General features: G+C 46.8%; 1 protein-coding gene across 1 annotated transcript; it reads right to left on the minus strand.

Moving 5' to 3' along the window:
- Positions 1-930: 930 nt before the first annotated feature.
- Positions 931-14,177, minus strand: LOC146272212 (arf-GAP with coiled-coil, ANK repeat and PH domain-containing protein 3-like). The gene is made up of 8 exons (XM_084705926.1): positions 14,054-14,177; positions 10,737-10,856; positions 9,895-9,948; positions 2,556-2,614; positions 2,190-2,373; positions 1,900-1,944; positions 1,578-1,673; positions 931-1,326 (listed from the first exon to the last, which is right to left on the minus strand). The coding sequence occupies exons 2-8, from the start codon at positions 10,833-10,835 to the stop codon at positions 1,186-1,188; spliced, it is 678 nt and encodes a 225-aa protein (XP_084562052.1). The 5' UTR covers positions 10,836-10,856; positions 14,054-14,177; the 3' UTR covers positions 931-1,185.
- Between the last annotated feature and the right edge of the window lie 5,961 nt (positions 14,178-20,138).

Here is a 20,138-nt window from a genome sequence, read left to right on the forward strand (position 1 = left end):
TCTAACAACATTGTCACTGGCAGTAACTTAGATGGAATCATGATTCAAACAGTGCCCTCTGCAAACTGAAAAAATGACCCCAAAAACGTAAATAAGCTTGAAATATATTTCTGGAAAACTGGCTAGTATAACAAGTTTATTAGAAGTGGTCATTCTGTGTCAGTAACAACATCCATGTCTGCAGACTAGGGAGTCATGTGACCGGCTATCCGCACTGAAAGTAGGGAGAACCTTTCCACTCCATCCATTCAGATAGTGAAAGGTTGGGGACACCAAGACTTCACTGCAGAAACCAGTTGTAACTGATTTAACTGCTTGTACTAGCTGTGAATTATATTATTGTAGCTTTGCTTTCCTCCAGGTACACTCTAGCACTTTAGAGGATCATGTTGTTTAATTATAATCTGTTTAACTACATGCTCTTCTGGTTCTGCCCATTGGCACTTGTTTGCTTTTTCACAGTGTATGCTTCATGTTTTTGGCTTCCCACAATGTTTGAGGCTATCTCGTTGTTTATGATCACTTTTTGTAAAGCTCTCTCTTGGAAGTCGCTTTCGATAAAAGCGTCTGCTAAATGAATAAAAGTAATGTTAATGTAAAGTTGTGTGAGAGTGTGTGTGTGTCTCTGTGTGTGAGGGTTAGGGTTAGTTAAACTATTTTAATCTTTGGTGATTAAAAACAACTTGATGGAACATATTTTGTCATGTTAGTCCTACTTGTCAAAAACAAGTACAGGAAGTAATAAAAAAATAAGTAAATAATATATTTTGAAACTCTTGTTATCTGAAGTCAAAGCTTTTATGATTTCTTTTGTTCTGTTGAAAAGCCATGTGATGCTGAAGATCTGATTGGTCTTCTTTTCAAAGAAGAGCTCAGAGAGATATTTTTACGACTTAATTTGAGTCCATTTAATTTAATATCATATCTGGAAATAGAAAAAGAATGTCCCCTGAGCTGAGCAGACATCCTTGATCTGCACGATGTTACAGAAGTCACCTGATCTCCTGGCAGACTGCTGCAGTGCTGCTTGGAAGACTGTCCTGAACAGTGTCAATCCAATAATACTGCATTTAACTTTAGCTTTGCATACAACGATGTTAAAAAAATAAAAGATTTATTACAATCTATCAGTAGCCAATCAGTCCTACTATCCTAAACCCAGATAATCCTGATGAACTCATGACATCACTGAATTATTCTCCTTGATTGACTGGGGGGGGGGTGAGGAGGAGAGATGGATGAGTGTCTCACCCTCTGTTGGATGATAGCATGTTTGTGTTCCAGCTCTCTCTTCTCCACAGCTGAGTCAATGACCAGTTGATCCAGCTGGAACAGGATTAACACACACTCAGTCAGGGAGAGGGATACACACACACACACACTGGAAACACACACACTGGACACACACATTCACAAACAGAAAAGACAAACTACTCAAGGATTATCTGAGTGTTTTCACTCCTTGGGGCAGCAAAGTGAAAGCCAGGGCCTTTCCTGGACATCAAGCCCATCCAGGGGAGCAGGTAACTGGGCTGACAGGGGTGTGCTGGCCTCCTCTCATGGTTGCTGCTGCTCACCTCTGTTGCTAGCTTCTTCATGTAGGGGTCTATCTCATCCAGGATGTTGTAACCCTGCTGGAAGAATGTGTACTGGGCGTGCATGCATGACAGCATCTGGGACAGGAGGAGAGAGGAGGAGGACAGAGGAGGAAGAGAGAGAGATACAGAGATATACAGAGAGGGAGAGAGAGATACAGAGATATACAGAGAAGGAGAAAAAGGGAGAGAGGGGGAAAGAGATCAACCCATCACAAAGTAAATCAGAAACCTGTCAAAACCTTAAAAATCCCCCAAACTGTTCAATCCTAAACTGTTCAAAATATCAGGAAAGGTTACTCACAGAATCAAGGATCTCAAACTTCTTTTTGGCTTGAAGGACGTTGATCTAGAAGAAGAAAGTAAAGTGTGCTTTATGTGTGTGTGTGGTCTTGTTTAACTAATGTCCTCACAAGTGAAATATGAAAAGCATGACCTTGTGGGGCCCTTATTCTGATAACTTTGTGTAAGGGGTTTTAGGGTCACCATTTTCAAAGACACCATTTTGAATGGGAGTGAATGGGAGTGAATGGGAGTGAATGGGAGTGAATGGTCGGGACCCAGTAAGATGTGTAAGTGGCGCCCTCCCCCCACCTGCAGCACGTAGTCCAGCCCCAGGTGTCTGAAGCTGCGGCGGGCGGAGCAGAGGGCGGTGCTGGCCTCCTCCGCCTCATGAGGACGGGTACGAGGAGCCTGGGCGTGCTTCACCTGTGCCAGCTCCAGGTCCTCACGCACACGCTCAAACTGTCTCCGCGTCTCCTTGAACTTACGCACGTCTCTGAGAGAGAGATAAAGAGAGAGGTTAGCATTGATAGTTAGCTTTGTTTTATACATGTTGGCTGGTGTGTAATATTTCATTTCTACACATTTAAATGAACCCAAGTTTGAGGTATGTCAACACACTCAAACACTCTCCTGTCTGAAGCAGACAGGAGAGTTGTGAGGAGATTCGACACTCACTCCTTGATGAAGGTCTGAAGCTGCTGCTTTACAGATCTCTGAGCCTGGTCAAACAGAATCTGGAAACATAGAGGGGGGGTAGGAGACATAGAGGGGGAGAGACATAGAGGGAGAGAGACATAGAGGGGGAGAGAGACATAGAGGGGGAGAGAGACATAGAGGGGGAGAGACATAGAGGGGGAGAGAGACATAGAGGGGGAGAGAGACATAGAGGGGGAGAGAGACATAGAGGGGGAGAGACATAGAGGGGGAGAGACAGAGGGGGAGAGAGACATAGAGGGGGGGAGACATAGAGAGGGAGAGAGACATAGAGGGGGAGAGAGACATAGAGGGGGAGAGAGACATAGAGGGGGAGAGACATAGAGGGGTAGAGACATAGAGGGGGAGAGACATAGAGGGGGAGAGACATAGAGGGGGAGAGACATAGAGGGGGGGAGGGACATAGAAGGGGGAGACATGGAGGGGGAGAGAGACATAGAGGGGGAGAGAGACATAGAAGGGGAGAGACAGAGGGGGAGAGAGACATAGAAGGGGAGAGACATAGAGGGGGGGAGGGACATAGAAGGGGAGAGAGAGAGGGGGAGAGAGACATAGAGGGGGGGAGACATAGAGGGGGAGAGACATAGAGGGGGAGAGAGACATAGAGGGGTAGAGACATAGAGGGGGAGAGAGACATAGAGGGGGAGAGACATAGAGGGGGGGAGGGACATAGAAGGGGAGAGAGACATAGAAGGGGAGAGACAGAGGGGGAGAGAGACATAGAGGGGGGGAGACATAGAGGGGGAGAGAGACATAGAGGGGAAGAGAGACATAGAGGGGGAGAGACATACAGGGGGAGAGAGACATAGAGGGGGAGAGACATAGAGGGGGAGAGAGACATAGAGGGGGAGAGAAAGGGGGTAGAGCCACAGAGAAAAAGAGAGATTTTCATGTTTAATAAGACTGGTACAAGCTGAAGTACTGACTACACTTTTTCACTCAAGTTAAAGAAGTGTGGGCTCTGACATATTACTGCTACCTGTTTTAGTGTCAAGCTGGTAACTGGATCTTACATAATATTAATACACGGATAGAAAAAGACACTATAGACACGCAGTGCATTTGGCAGGAATCATTTCGACCATCTTCCCAATACATGGCCATGGGTGATCAGGAATGTCACTATTCTCAGTCATGTCGACATCGCTAACTTCCTCTGTCTCGTTCTTTTTTCCCCAAAATATTTATTTATTTATAAAAACTAAAGTAACACCTGGCTTGAAAATATTCTATAGTATAAAGTACAGATATTTGTCCCCCCCCCCAAAAAAAACAGTGAAGTTAAGTAATGATACCAGAAACATTTAGGCTACAGTAACGAAGTATTTGTATTTTGTTACTTTCCATCTCTGTAACCGATGACGTTTGCTGTCTCCATTGTTAGTCTAGAAATGGCAGTAATTGCGCCCCAGTGTTTCCGCTATATTCATCATTACAGTCGCGCTCCAGAATTGTATGAAATGTCTTGCTACTGCTATCCGCTCCATGGAACTGAACGGTTTTCCGGTCTCTCCACGTGACAGAATGAACAACTGGAACCGTGAAAGGAAGTCAATCACTTGCAAAGTCTTGACAACCAAATAAACAACAGCCAAGTACAGCAATGCACTTTCTACACTAGTTGGTAGCGAGCTCCGGCTGCTCGTTTAAATTGTTTGTGCTAAATAGTTTGTGCTTTGATACTCAATGTTTCTCGTAATTAATCCTCTCATGACCTCCCTGTCCTGTCTCAGGTTTATACCTCGACCGTAATGGAACCTGCCCCAAGTCCCAGCTTCACGAAGGATCTGTCTATAGCAGGGGTTCTCAAACTTTTCAACCCACGACCCTTAAAATAATGGTGCCAGTGACTCGCAATCCCGGCATCCACGGAGGTGGTTTACGCATACGTGGGACTGAAAAAAGGCCCTGGACTCTGATCCAGACCGGTGTTGTCGCCCAACTGGTTACCACGCTAACTGGTTCCCCAGCTGTGCGTTCACGCATCAGTCTTCCTCCATCACCAGATTCGTCACAAATTCACAAACATGCTACTGGCGATTTTCAAGTCGGATCTCATATTTGCTGCGGCGAATATGAAAGTATGAAAGTTTAGGTTACGAGCGCACTACATTACATCCATTCACAACAAAATAAATGGAGACAAAATAAAACATTTGCATGCTCGCATGAAGTGGGATTCGATCGCACTAGAGCAAAAACACGCTCCACATGGCAGTCCGTTGCCTTACACTGAGAGCTATTTAGCTCACAAAATGTTACCAAATCGGTACGTATTTATTAACTACGTCGGCCTTCAGGTAACATCTTGTTTTGGCTTCTTCTAAAACAACTGGTTCCCATAGACACTACCCGAATTTAGGCTACTAATCACGTATTTGGGGTTGTTTCGAGCCAATAGCCGTATTTTCCACGACATCACAGCTCCTTCTAACATCACATATTAAAAATTCATACTAAGAACGTCGCTGCTAACCCAGATAATACGATCAAAATAGCCTACGCGTAACCCTTTGAAACACAACATGTGTCCATTCGTTTCCTATGCGATTTCGTGTATGGCTGAGTGTTTCTTCGCTGTATCTTTTGAAATCAATTCATTTCAAAGTTGTATATGTAGCGAGCACTAGCGTACATTTCAGCCATTCGCCAGGACAAAATAAATGGAAGCTAAGAAAATAAAAGATTCCAGTGGGATTCGATCCCACGAGCAAAAACACATCCATCATTGAGGTCCGTTGCCTTACACGGCGAGCTACTGAAGCTGATGAGACAATGTAGTATTCAGTCACAAATTTACCAACTACGTTGGGTTTCAGGCAACATTTTGTTTTGGCTTCGTCTGAAACAACTGGTTACCGTTGACACTACCCGAATGTAGGCTACTAAAAACGTATTTGGGGTTAACTCGAGGCAATAGCCACATTTACCAAGATATCAAAGCCCCCTAATGACACCACATATTGCAAAGTAATACTTAAATCGTCGCTGTTAACCCAAACAATACGATCAGTTTAAATGCGAACAGTAGTCTATAGATGGGATAATATTCTACCCGCGACACAGTAGGCAATTAGTGTCGCATGCATTTGTGAATAGCATCCAGGTTTCTATGATACATACATTTGTATTTGATCATTGTTTATAGTACTTCACACAACATGTGTAGTGCTTCACATAATAAAGGAAATACGATGGCAATACATGTGTCGTGTGTTGGTTAGACACAAAATACAAATGTATGTATCATAGAAACCTGGATGCTATTCACAAATGCATGCGACACTAATTGCATACTGTGCCGCGGGTAGAATATTATCCCATCTATAGACTACTGTTCGCATTTAAACTGATCGTATTGTTTGGGTTAACAGCGACGATTTAAGTATTACTTTGCAATATGTGGTGTCATTAGGGGGCTTTGATATCTTGGTAAATGTGGCTATTGCCTCGAGTTAACCCCAAATACGTTTTTAGTAGCCTAAATTCGGGTAGTGTCTATGGGAACCAGTTGTTTTAGAAGAAGCCAAAACAAGATGTTACCTGAAGGCCGACGTAGTTAATAAATACGTACCGATTTGGTAACATTTTGTGAGCTAAATAGCTCTCAGTGTAAGGCAACGGACTGCCATGTGGAGCGTGTTTTTGCTCTAGTGCGATCGAATCCCACTTCATGCGAGCATGCAAATGTTTTATTTTGTCTCCATTTATTTTGTTGTGAATGGATGTAATGTAGTGCGCTCGTAACCTAAACTTTCATACTTTCATATTCGCCGCAGCAAATATGAGATCCGACTTGAAAATCGCCAGTAGCATGTTTGTGAATTTGTGACGAATCTGGTGATGGAGGAAGACTGATGCGTGAACGCACAGCTGGGGAACCAGTTAGCGTGGTAACCAGTTGGGCGACAACACCGGCCCACCAGAACCGGCCCCCGTATACGCCACCACAGCTAACCTGCTAATGCATGCACAATCTGAGTTTGATGTGATGCTAGTTTGGGAGTTCGATGGTTAATGCCAGCGCGCGTAGAGCGCGAGGCAATTTTTTGGGCCTTTATTTGAGCGCTAAATATTTTTTGAGCTTTGTGTAAAATAAACATATGCGTTTTTCAATTGGTATTGGTTGAACATTGTCTCGTGAAAGTGATGTATTTTTGTCTCTTAATCTTTCAGCCCCACCCTTATGTTTCTTAGCCTAGTTTTCCATCGTTATTCTTCTCCCGGTGCTCCCGATGGCCAGTCCACTACTGTGAAGCTGTGCCGCGGTGGTGGACTTTTAAGTCATATTATTATAAATTCTCGTGCTATCAGGGGTGCTGCAGCACCCTCAGCACCCCTAGTTCATGCTGTCAGGGGGTGCTGCAGCACCCTCAGCACCCCTAGTTCATGCTGTCAGGGGGTGCTGCAGCACCCACAGCACCCCTAGTTCATGCTGTCAGGGGGTGCTGCAGCACCCTCAGCACCCCTAGTTCATGCTGTCAGGGGGTGCTGCAGCACCCACAGCACCCCTAGTTCATGCTGTCAGAGGGTGCTGCAGCACCCTCAGCACCCCTAGTTCATGCTGTCAGGGGGTGCTGCAGCACCTTCAGCACCCCTAGTTCCCACGGCCATGGGTATTCCCTCTCCACTGAAATCCAAAACTCAGCCAGTGTCTTGGCTGAGAACGCTGCCCCCCACTTTGAGAACCACTGGTCGACAGCACATGGAACCTCTGTCTGCTTCAACAGCACTTTTTAGACATTTGCCTTCTTGTATTCTACCACTAAGTGGCAGTGTAGGGCAGAGATTTTTTTTGTGTTCTGCAGAACACAAGTTCACACAAGTCCCCTTCATTCACACACAGCAAGGGAGAGATGGAGAGAGAGATGGAGAGAAGATGAGAGGGAGAGAGAGAGGGTGAGAGGATGAGAGGGAGAGAGAGAGGGTGAGAGGACAGGGAGGTTAGGGGATTGGACTGGTGAAACACACACACATCTGATGCTGGGCTGCTGCTCAGACAAAGAGACATGTACAATAGCTGAAGACACTCCCACACATCCTCATAGTGCTGCCCTGGTCGTGCTGCCCTGGTCGTGCTGCCCTGGTCGTGCTGCCCTGGTCGTGCTGCCCTGTCCCAGGGCAGCACCCTGGTCGTGCTGCCCTGGTCGTGCTGCCCTGGTCGTGCTGCCCTGGTCGTGCTGCCCTGGTCGTGCTGCCCTGGTCGTGCTGCCCTGGTCGTGCTGCCCTGGTCGTGCTGCCCTGGTCGTGCTGCCCTGGTCGTGCTGCCCTGGTCGTGCTGCCCTGGTCGTGCTGCCCTGGTCGTGCTGCCCTGGTCGTGCTGCCCTGGTCGTGCTGCCCTGGTCGTGCTGCCCTGGTCGTGCTGCCCTGGTCGTGCTGCCCTGGTCGTGCTGCCCTGGTCGTGCTGCCCTGGTCGTGCTGCCCTGGTCGTGCTGCCCTGGTCGTGCTTGTGTGTGTGTGCGTTTGTTTCCTTGTGTGTGTTAGCTTGTGTGTGTCTTGCTTTATCCATCTTTTGTCCATCATTCTGTGACGTTTTTGTTAAAATGTTTTAAGCTAAAATGGACAGATGAACACACACACACACACACACTGCATACCCATGCTTATACACAAATATATACAAACACAATCATTAAATAAAGTGAAAGCTTGGATTAGATGCTGATCCTATGTTAGTCAGTCACACATTTGATAATTAGAGATTTACTCAGTAGTAAACACACACACACACACACACGATCATTATACAGAGTGCTGGGACTGTGCTGCCTGCTACTCACACGTCACATGTTACAGCCTGGGATTAGACCATCAGGGGCTGCAGACATGTGTTTACCAGTGCTGTCTTAAGCAATACAGCAAACATTTACATCTGTGACTATTAATACACGTTTGTGTCATTTTGTATGTGTCTTTGTGTGTGTTTGTGCTTGTGTGTGTTCGTATTGGGCACTTGCAAAACTATGTTCAGATTCCAAGGAGCCGTTTGCTGTGTTGTTTAGATGAACCATGTGTGGTTTATGTGTCCATAAACAAGATGCCTCAACTGTTGTTACTGATTCTGGGCGTGTGTTGGTGTTTGGTCCTCTCTCTAGAAACGTGTTGAAACATTGACGTCTAGGAATTGGAGAACAAAGATGGATGGGGTCTCTCCCTCCCTCTCTCTCTCCCTCCCTCTTTCTCTCCCTCCCTCTTTCTGTCTCTGTGATCACAGACAGCAGGGAGGAAGTGGATGACTGGTGGTAGCCTCCTGGCATGGGGAAATGGAAGGAGAGAGGGAGGGGAAAGAGAGGGGGGGAGACAGATGGGGGAGGGAGAGATAAAGGGGGGGAAGAGCGAGGAGAGAGAAGAGGAAGAGAGAGAGGTAGACAGTAACAGAGAGAAAGAACCACACCATGCTTGTTGAGACCAGCTAACAGGAACTCAAAGTACTCTGTGTAAAGACACTACCTCATGTCACTACCTCATGTTTATGTTGTTCTCTCCCTCAGAGCTGTGTTCATCAGACCAGTGTCTCCCCTCTGACTGGTCTAGACACCTCCTCACCCTGGCACACAGCCCTGGACACACCTGGGGACAGCAGGACTCTCTAAAGGCCTGTGTGTGTGTGTGTGTGTGTGTGAGCAAGTGTGTGTGCAAGTGTATGTGCAAGTGTGTGTGCAAGTGTGTGAGTGTTCAATTAGTGTTGTTTTACACATATGTGTGCCTGACCGGGCATGTGGTTTGATTCATATACACACACACATACACACACACACACACACAAACATGCAAACACATACACCCCTTCACCATGTGTTAACAGATATACAGTCAAGGTCATGACTGATTAACAACACACACCCTCATTCACACACGTGTGTGTTCCTAGTGTTGCTACTGGACCCAGGAGGGGGAACCACAAACAGCCTCGCTCTACTGGACCCAGGAGGGGGAACCACAAACAGCCTCGCTCTACTGGACCCAGGAGGGGGAACCACAAACAGCCTCGCTCTACTGGACCCAGGAGGGGGAACCACAAACAGCCTCGCTCTACTGGACCCAGGAGGGGGAACCACAAACAGCCTCGCTCTACTGGACCCAGGAGGGGGAACCACAAACAGCCTCGCTCTACTGGACCCAGGAGGGGGAACCACAAACAGCCTCGCTCTACTGGACCCAGGAGGGGGAACCACAAACAGCCTCGCTCTACTGGACCCACACAGCATGACTCAACATGGAGGGGTGTATATGTGTGTGCGTGTCTAAGTGTGTGTGAGAGTGTGTGTGTGTATGAGTGTGTGTGTGTGGAGGGTCTTACCATGTGGTAGTTGACTATCTCCTGGAGACTCTCCCCACACTTCTCTAAACATTCCTGCAATGACAGATTTAGACACCTGAGTAAACACCCGGCCAGCAAGTCACTGTCCCTCCCCTCAAGGCTGCGCACAGCGCTGATGGATGCTATGTTGTACAGATTATGTTTCTAATTAGTTTGTATAAAAGTATTACCTACATTATCAGTCACCACCCGAACATTTAGCAGTTTATTTTACTCTTGGTTATTAACGTATCTTCAGAGAGCTAGCATTAGCACTAACGTTAGCTATAGCATCAAAGCCTGTTGCCTAGCAATGTCTTTATGACTACCCTTGCTGTCTGGAGATCTCAGATCGCTCCTGTTCCCGCCATGGAAACTACAGTACTACTATAAACATGGCCATCTCCTGACTCCATTATTTCACACAGTTACGACAGCTGGCCCTCTGTACAAACCCACTCCCTGTTGAAACCCAAACGCCTGGGTCTGGACAATACTGTTTACATCTGGGACTGTTATTGTTCTAGAGGGGAAACGTTCTGGAACGCAGGACAGAAGGACGATGATGAATGAGGAGCTGAGCTCCGGTTCTCAGACTCAGAATGTGAGGACTGTAAGGTCATGATAAAAAATGTGCAGACACTTTATCCATCATACAATACGAGCGCAGTTGAACCTTCCAACTCTTGATCTGCAGTGCAGTGCTCTAAGCACTGAGCTGCATCCTGGCCCTCATGTCCTCACACATCTGACAGCTAAGAGCAGCTGAACTGGTGGTGTTGACAAACTGTTTCTAAACATGATGAAGGAAGGCCAAAGGTTTCTTCAGAAGGTCTACTCACAGAGATCATCTCCTCCTTCTTGCACTGCAGGGACAGGTCTTTGATGCCATTGACGAACAGCTTGTTGGCGCTGACATATGCCCGGCCAGCCTCGATCATGCCACTGCACAGCTTCACCAGCTGAGGAGAGAGGGAGAGGAGGATGGGGAGGACAGTAAGGAGACGACAGTGAGGCGACTCTAGAGAATGTGATGGTGATGGTGATAGTGGTGGTTATCCAGGTGTACACACACCCACAAACAAACACACACACACACAGATGGCACTATAAGACTTGAATCACCACGTTCACCAGAAACAACAACTTTTCCACTAAACTGATAATGAGAGAAGCTTAAATGCTGTACACTGTCATTACCACTCCTCTGACACAGCAGTGTCTGTGTGTGTATATATAAATACAACTAATATCTACATCTACATGTGTGTACAGCGGGGTACATGAATGTGTTTGCCTGACCTTTGTATGTCTGCAAGTGTGTGTGTCAGTGTGTTAAAGAGTGTGTATGTGTCAGTGTGTGTGTGTGTGTGTGTGTGTGTGTGTGTGTGTGTGTGTGTGTGTAGCAGAGTCACCCATGGTGTGGGAGACTGCATGGAGGCAAACATGTCGCGGTGGTTTACTGGTGGAAGCCAGTGAACCCATGTGACATCATGTGACAAGATGAGCACATGCATACACACACACACACACAATCACACGCACACAATCACACACACACACATAAACAACCACACACACACACGTACACACATGCACACATACACACCTTGAGGGCCTCAACATAGCTTGAAAACACAGGGTTTCACACTCACACACACACACAACCACATATACAAACTCACACACTCACAACCACACATACACACACCACACGGTTGAACCACAGCTGGGGCCAACAGTTTCTAGTACATGCAGCTACGCAACATGACAGGAATCCTCTCTTTTACATCTAATTACATGTGGGTAATCAACTTAGTGAAGAGAGAGCAGAGAGAGCAGGCTGAGAGAGCAAGCTGTGACACGCTGTGACACTCTGTGACACGCTGACACACTGTGACACGCTGTGACACGCTGTGACATGCTGGCACGCTGTGACATGCTGGCACGCTGTGACACTGTGACACGCTGTGACACGCTGTGACACGCTGTGACACTCTGTGACACGCTGTGACACGCTGTGACACGCTGTGACACGCTGTGACACTCTGTGACACTCTGTGACACGCTGTGACACTCTGTGACACGCTGACACACTGTGACACGCTGTGACACGCTGTGACATGCTGGCACGCTGTGACACTGTGACACGCTGTGACACGCTGTGACACGCTGTGACACGCTGTGACACGCTGGCACGCTGTGACACGCTGTGACACGCTGTGACACTCTGTGACACGCTGTGACACGCTGGCACGCTCTGACACGCTGTGACACGCTGTGACACGCTGTGACACGCTGTGACACTCTGTGACACGCTGGCCTGCTGTGACACGCTGTGACACGCTGTGACACGCTGGCCTGCTGGAAGCAGATGTTGATGTTGTCATCACACATGACAGACAAGCAGGCCAGCGTCAAACACGCCTCTCAACACTAATGCACAGCTATGCTACATTATATTAAACATTTTAAGCCACTGAAGATAAGATTCTAAAAAGGAATCGGAACATGATAGAAGCTAAAACAGAAGCAGAGAGAAAAGATAAGACCATTATGTTGATTTATTGCAGCTACAAGGGGACTACCTCATTCCTCAGTGCCAATAATGCCAGCCTGGCTATCTTCATCTGTAGCCTATTGGCTCCCAAGATCACAATAAAGACAGCTATTGATTCCTCATTAAAGACCTGCATGAACTTTTTAAGCAATTAGATGAGGTAATGCTATTGCTAATAATAAGATAAGCATAGCATCCCTTCACATTAATTTACCTTTTACTGCTAATGCTAACAATAAGATCAGCATAGCATCCCTTCCCATGACCTAATACTGCTAATGTTACAGCCCAGAAGTGTCATTCACAAATCAGTTACAGGTTAACCAATGAAAATGGAAATTGTCAATGTAGTGGAGAGTTGCAAAATTTCGAAAGGTTTATTTTTTTATAATATTTTGAAAGGTAAAATGTCGAATGTTCTAATGTTTTTGTAAACTTTGTTTATAAAATATTGTCTATACAATATTTTTGAAAAAATATTTGTGATAAAATATTTGTGATAAAATATTTGCGAAAGGATATTTGCGAAACAACATTTGCAAAAAAAAACGTTTTGAACGGTAAAATTTGTTTTAATAAAAGGTACGTTATGGATGAAACAGTGTTACCAATGTTAACATGACTGAGAATAGAGATATTACTGATCACCTATGGCCATATATGAGGGAGATGTTTGACATTGTCACCATCAAAAAGGATTCCTGGCAAATGTGCTGTGTGTCTATAGTGTATTTTTGTATGAATGTATTAAAATGATGTGAGGTCCAGTTACCTGCGTGACACTAAAACAGGTAGTAGTAATGGCTACTTTTTATTTTGGTATATGTCAGAGCCCACACTTCTTTACTTTAACTTGAGTGAAAACGTGCCGTCAGTACATCATCTTTTACCAGTCTTTTTAAACACGAGTATCTGTATTTCTACTTGAGTGAAGGATGTGTGGACTTTTGCCATCTCTGAATGGTCCATAAAAGGAGTAGGATTAAGAATTCTCTGTCGTCCTATTTCTTTTCTTTAACAAAACATATCAAACCATAATGTTTTTACTATTTACCATATTATTAACACATACAGTCGTAGTCATAAGTTTTGGCAATGACACATGTTGTGTTTTGCAAAGTTTGCTGGTTCAGTATTTGAGGATTTCAAATGTTTGAGGTTTTCAAATGTTTTTCTATAGAATACTAGAATCACAATAAGGCACATTTCATATTTTTAAAAGCTTTTTTGGGGCGAAAATATTCAATATATGCAAATAGTCCCATCTTTTACAGCAGTCAATCTGCTCTAAAAATGCAATCAGAATGATAGAGTGATTTCACCTGGCTAGAACTAGTTCACACTTTCCCCTGTGCTGATGATATGACTTACTGAAATTATGTTAGCAGTCATTTTATGCCAAGGCCCAGCAAGCTTTGCAAACACAAAATGTATGTCGCTCCCAATAGTTTTGACCACAACTGTACATCATCAACATCACAACAACATTGTCAACAACTAGTGTACACTACTGTATTAACTACAACGACATACTAGTCTTATCAACTATATTCAGTGTAATTGACAATTGGACCATTTGATGTTTTAACAGGTACATACCTTTTCTAGCTTTGCTTCAATCTCCACCACATCAGTCTCCACCTCGTCAATGCCAGCCCTGCAACACACGTGCAGGTGGTTAGCACAGCATAGAGATCTGTAGGTTAGCACAGCATAGAGATCTGTAGGATAGCACAGCATGGAGATCTGTAGGATACCACCATATACCACAGTATAGAGGCTACATTTGTAGTCTTTTTGCACATTGTGCACATTTTGCAGGAAGATTTACAGGAAACACAACACACAACTCTGCCTTAACCACACGATCATTAAGGAAATTATGAGATGGTCGTGGGCACAGCCATTCTTTATGAAGATGTCAGAAATATTCATCTTTATCAAGTATTGCAGTCAGTCGGTAAAAAAGTCAAGAAAAGTTTTTGCTTGCGGCGGGCTGCCAGGAGACAAATCATGGTGATACAAAGGTTGTCTGTTAGCTTGTTGCGCTAGCTAACTATTTAAACAACAGCGCTCTCCACAGTCATTGGTTCATACACCGGTATGCAACTGTCACATGGCTCTTCTTCATTGGTTCCCTTGCATAGATCTTGCGCGCATGTGTGAGTGTGTGTGTGCATCATCAACCCTGGTTGAAACACTGTAGGTGTGTTCAGAGCCTGTCTAAGGAGAGCCTGTCCACTCTCTATTACGTAAGAGGTCACATCCTCACACATCCTCACACACACAGGTCACATCCTCACACATGAACACAAACAGCCCCTTTAAATCATAACTTTTTTAACAATAAACTGTATAATAAATCCCATGGGTTGTTGCTGTTCTTAGAGACTCAGACATGGGGGTTGGTTACAGACACCCCTGGCCTCTAGGCTGTTTTCTCTCTGATACAGTTACTGACTGTTGAGTGTGTGTGTGTGCATGTGTGTGTGCATGAGTGAGTGTGCGTGCATGTGTGTGTGCGTGAGTGAGTGTGCGTGCATGTGTGTGTGCGTGAGTGTGTGTGTGCTTGAGTGTGTACGTGTGAGTTTGTGTCAGTGGGGGACAGCAACCTTTTGTATGAGGGGCCGTGAGGGACATTATTCAGAATACCCTTTGACACACACACAACTGAAAAGCTCTCACACACACTACTGAAAAGCTCTCACACATAATAGTGAAATGTGGTCATATACACAACTGAAATGCTCTTGCATAATATTGTGGAATATAACGGTTCATTGGTGAATACGAGCATTACAATTAAAAAGGAAGGCCTTCCTTTCAACTGAAGGAAACAGGACGTCCACACCAGGAAGTGCATTTGCTTTTACTGGATTTGAGGTAAACCACAATGCATGTTCACATGATCCTCTTAGTTTTTCATGTCCAAACATTATTTTTTGAGGTTCAAGGCAATGAAGAGGATATATATATTTTTTTTTTCTGGTGATCCGCAATGCATTGAGTCATTGCAAAGTGAGGAGTCCCACAATTTCAGTCAGGAGGGGCTTTATAGAGAGCTTGGTGATCATACACAAACTCTATCTGCATTTCTTGCTGTGTCCAGATATTATCATGAGGCTATGATCCAACAGGCATTTTGACGGCAACAAGCTGATTAGATGACGGATGGTCTTCCATGGCTGTGTTGATGGCTTCAGCTGGACCATTATATACTTACGGTGCTTATCTAACAACAGAGCCTCAAGTGTCTTGTCATTATTTTTGGGAGGAGTAGAGAACTTTGGTTTGTCCTTACGCGTCAGATATGATCAGGTTATGGAAAATATACATATTGCCCATTTTATGTTGGAAAGAAGAGGACTGAACAGTCGTAGTGTTATTAAAGGTGTTTCAGTACACAACCAAAGGATTGACAGACTATGGGCAGAATTGAATAGAGTTGTATCTAGACACTTTATTAATATTTGTACTTAATGGAGGAACACGGTATGCACCCCCCTCTATTGTCTGTTCTGTATATCCCTTCTCTTGATTTATTTAACAAAGAGGTTTAATGTGAGACTCCCCTTCGTTTGGTTGGGATATCAAGACGAAATCCTTCACTCTTAGATTCCGAGTGGTTCGTGCGCGCTCCCGCGAGGGGGTGCCTAAAAGGTGACAAGGATCCGAACCCACTCGGGGGTCCGGGGCATGCTCCTCGGGGAATATATATTTTTAAATATATATATAAGGCTATATATGCATAGTCAGTGAACACTCTGAAATGAATTTGAGGATTATAGGTCACATGACCAAAAAGCTATTAAAGTTTTAAGGTTTATTTTGAATTAAGAATTCGTTTTTAATAACTTGAGATGAAAATGAACAAAATAAAGGTTTTGCAGCATGAATGCATACATATGCAACAGTTTAACATTATTTTGATGCTCCTAGTTCATGTTGTTGAGAAGCTATTGACTTTTGAAATGTATAATTTGGTGATGGTCCCTAAACATACGCGTTGTTTAGGCAGCCGAAAGCATTGGCTAAGCGGACGGTCGTGGCGGTGCTAACGCCGGTTAAAATAACACAATACTGGGCATCCGAATATCTGTTGAATATCGAACTTCAAACCAACTTTACCACGGTCATTCACCAGCCTAAAATACAATAGAATCAAATAATCTCTGTCCATGACTGCACCTTTAGCTTGCTCTGGGTAGCCTATGTGCCCCACACAGGTATAGCAGAACTGCCAGCAATATAGTTAGGCTCCGTCGTTATCCCCAAAATAGCATTTCGTGGCCACGAATTTCGGATGTCATGTCTGGGGCTCTGGGAGTTACAGACCCGATGACTCGAAATAAAAAGCCTGCGTGTCATGTTGACATTGGTTGGCCAAACAACAAGCTTGAAAAATATATTCATGACAGTTTGCGTTAGCAGATTGAGGCTACCTGGAGGACCATACGAAAATTGCAAAGCCTTCCGTTGCAACTGAAACGCCTTCCGTTGCAACTGAAACGCCTTCCGTTGCAACTGAAATTTGCGTGAATGAGAGCTTTTCATGTTGACAGCTTTTCATTTTTGTGTATGAGAGCTTTTCAGTAGTGTGTGTGAGAGCTTTTCAGTAGTGTGTGTGAGAGCTTTTCAGTAGTGTGTGTGAGAGCATTTCAGTAGTGTGTGTGAGCGTAAAGCTTTTCAGTAGTGTGTGTGAGAGCATTTCAGTAGTGTGTGTGAGAGCTTTTCAGTAGTGTGTGTGAGAGCATTTCAGTAGTGTGTGTGAGCGTAAAGCTTTTCAGTAGTGTGTGTGAGAGCATATTCTGAATAATGTCCCTCACGGCCCCTCATACTTTTGCACCTACAGGCTCCCTATCCATTAGTGTAATGTACACACGCACACACACACACACACACACACGCACACACACCATCTCTGAGTGTGTGTACAGTCACAGTATATCTAAAGTAATAATGGTCTAAACCAAGGCTCGGTTCCTAAGTTGTATTTTACCAAAAGATTTTCCTTATAATGTTTCATTTTGGCATAAACACTGTAGACAACCCTGGTAAAGAACAGAACCGTAGCTCTAAACACAGCATGACTAACACCTCCACAGACGTTCCCAAGCTCTCGCTTCAACACACAGGCTGGAGAAGTACAGCATGCAAAAATCTCTTCAATCAGATTATATAAAAAGTTAATTTCTCAACAGGAACCTTTAAAAACAAACATGTTATCCAACCCAGTCAGCCTCATTTCGATATATTTTCCTCTCTAAAAAACTAAACAACAAATCATTAAACATTTTCAATTACAGGAATAACACAAGATTTGTCTTAATATACAGTACCAGTCAAAACTTTTGACACATTTCCCATTCAATTACATTTAGTCATTTAGCAGACGCTCTTATCCAGAGCATCCACCAATTGAATTATATGTTATGAGAACATTCTGTAATTTGACTAAAGATGTGTAGTCTGTAAAGTCGTGCACCTTTCCAGCCCTCCTCTCTTGTGTACAGGTCACCGTGAGGTGAAAGGTCCCAACCCTGGGTGTTTATATTTGGGATGACCTGACAGCTGGGGGGCAGGGCAGAGTGCTGCTGCGTCTTCAGGTCTGCACCTGCCGCTCCGCCACATTCCCAGAGTTACACTTGGCTGGAGTAAGTCCAGTTCCTGACCTGCCTGCGCCACACTAGTCATCCTTCCTTTCTTTGTCATCCATCTCTTTCAGGACTCACATCTTATTGTCTCCTCCTTGACAGGGCCAGTCCAGAGGCCTCCTCCTCCTCCTCCTCCTCCTCCTCCTCCTCCTCCTCCTCCTCCTCCTCCTCCTCCTCCTCCTAGACAGGGCCAGTCCAGAGGCCTCCTCCTCCTCCTCCTAGACAGGGCCAGTCCAGAGGCCTCCTCCTCCTCCTCCTCCTCCTCCTCCTCCTCCTCCTCCTCCTCCTCCTCCTCCTAGACAGGGCCAGTCCAGAGGCCTCCTCCTCCTCCTCCTCCTCCTCCTCCTCCTCCTCCTAGACAGGGCCAGTCCAGAGGCCTCCTCCTCCTCCTCCTCCTTGACAGGGCCAGTCCAGAGGCCTCCTCCTCCTCCTCCTTGACAGGGCCAGTCCAGAGGCCTCCTCCTCCTCCTCCTTGACAGGGCCAGTCCAGAGGCCTCCTCCTCCTCCTCCTCCTTGACAGGGCCAGTCCAGAGGCCTCCTCCTCCTCCTCCTCCTCCTCCTCCTCCTCCTCCTCCTTGACAGGGCCAGTCCAGAGGCCTCCTCCTCCTCCTCCTCCTTGACAGGGCCAGTCCAGAGGCCTCCTCCTCCTCCTCCTCCTCCTCCTCCTAGACAGGGCCAGTCCAGAGGCCTCCTCCTCCTCCTCCTTGACAGGACCAGTCCAGAGGCCTCCTCCTCCTCCTCCTCCTCCTCCTCCTTGACAGGGCCAGTCCAGAGGCCTCCTCCTCCTTGACAGGGCCAGTCCAGAGGCCTCCTCCTCCTCCTCCTCCTCCTCCTCCTCCTCCTCCTCCTCCTCCTCCTCCTAGACAGGGCCAGTCCAGAGGCCTCCTCCTCCTCCTCCTTGACAGGGCCAGTCCAGAGGCCTCCTCCTCCTCCTCCTCCTAGACAGGGCCAGTCCAGAGGCCTCCTCCTCCTCCTCCTCCTTGACAGGGCCAGTCCAGAGGCCTCCTCCTCCTCCTCCTCCTTGACAGGGCCAGTCCAGAGGCCTCCTCCTCCTCCTCCTCCTCCTCCTCCTCCTCCTCCTCCTCCTCCTCCTCCTCCTCCTCCTCCTAGACAGGGCCAGTCCAGAGGCCTCCTCCTCCTCCTCCTTGACAGGGCCAGTCCAGAGGCCTCCTCCTCCTCCTCCTTGACAGGGCCAGTCCAGAGGCCTCCTCCTCCTCCTCCTCCTCCTCCTCCTCCTCCTCCTCCTCCTCCTCCTCCTCCTCCTCCTCCTCCTAGACAGGGCCAGTCCAGAGGCCTCCTCCTCCTCCTCCTCCTCCTCCTCCTCCTCCTCCTTGACAGGGCCAGTCCAGAGGCCTCCTCCTCCTTGACAGGGCCAGTCCAGAGGCCTCCTCCTCCTCCTCCTCCTTGACAGGGCCAGTCCAGAGGCCTCCTCCTCCTCCTCCTCCTAGACAGGGCCAGTCCAGAGGCCTCCTCCTCCTCCTCCTCCTTGACAGGGCCAGTCCAGAGGCCTCCTCCTCCTCCTCCTCCTTGACAGGGCCAGTCCAGAGGCCTCCTCCTCCTCCTCCTCCTCCTCCTCCTCCTCCTCCTCCTCCTCCTCCTCCTCCTCCTCCTCCTCCTAGACAGGGCCAGTCCAGAGGCCTCCTCCTCCTCCTCCTCCTTGACAGGGCCAGTCCAGAGGCCTCCTCCTCCTCCTCCTCCTTGACAGGGCCAGTCCAGAGGCCTCCTCCTCCTCCTCCTCCTCCTCCTCCTCCTCCTCCTCCTCCTCCTCCTCCTCCTCCTCCTCCTCCTCCTCCTCCTCCTCCTCCTAGACAGGGCCAGTCCAGAGGCCTCCTCCTCCTTGACAGGGCCAGTCCAGAGGCCTCCTCCTCCTTGACAGGGCCAGTCCAGAGGCCTCCTCCTCCTCCTCCTCCTCCTCCTCCTTGACAGGGCCAGTCCAGAGGCCTCCTCCTCCTCCTCCTCCTTGACAGGGCCAGTCCAGAGGCCTCCTCCTCCTCCTCCTCCTCCTCCTTGCCTGAGGACGGGCGATGACA

The sequence above is a fragment of the Hypomesus nipponensis genome, chromosome 9 (assembly GCF_054491055.1).
Source record: "Hypomesus nipponensis isolate SF chromosome 9, ASM5449105v1, whole genome shotgun sequence".
NCBI classification, from domain to species: Eukaryota; Metazoa; Chordata; class Actinopteri; order Osmeriformes; family Osmeridae; genus Hypomesus; species Hypomesus nipponensis.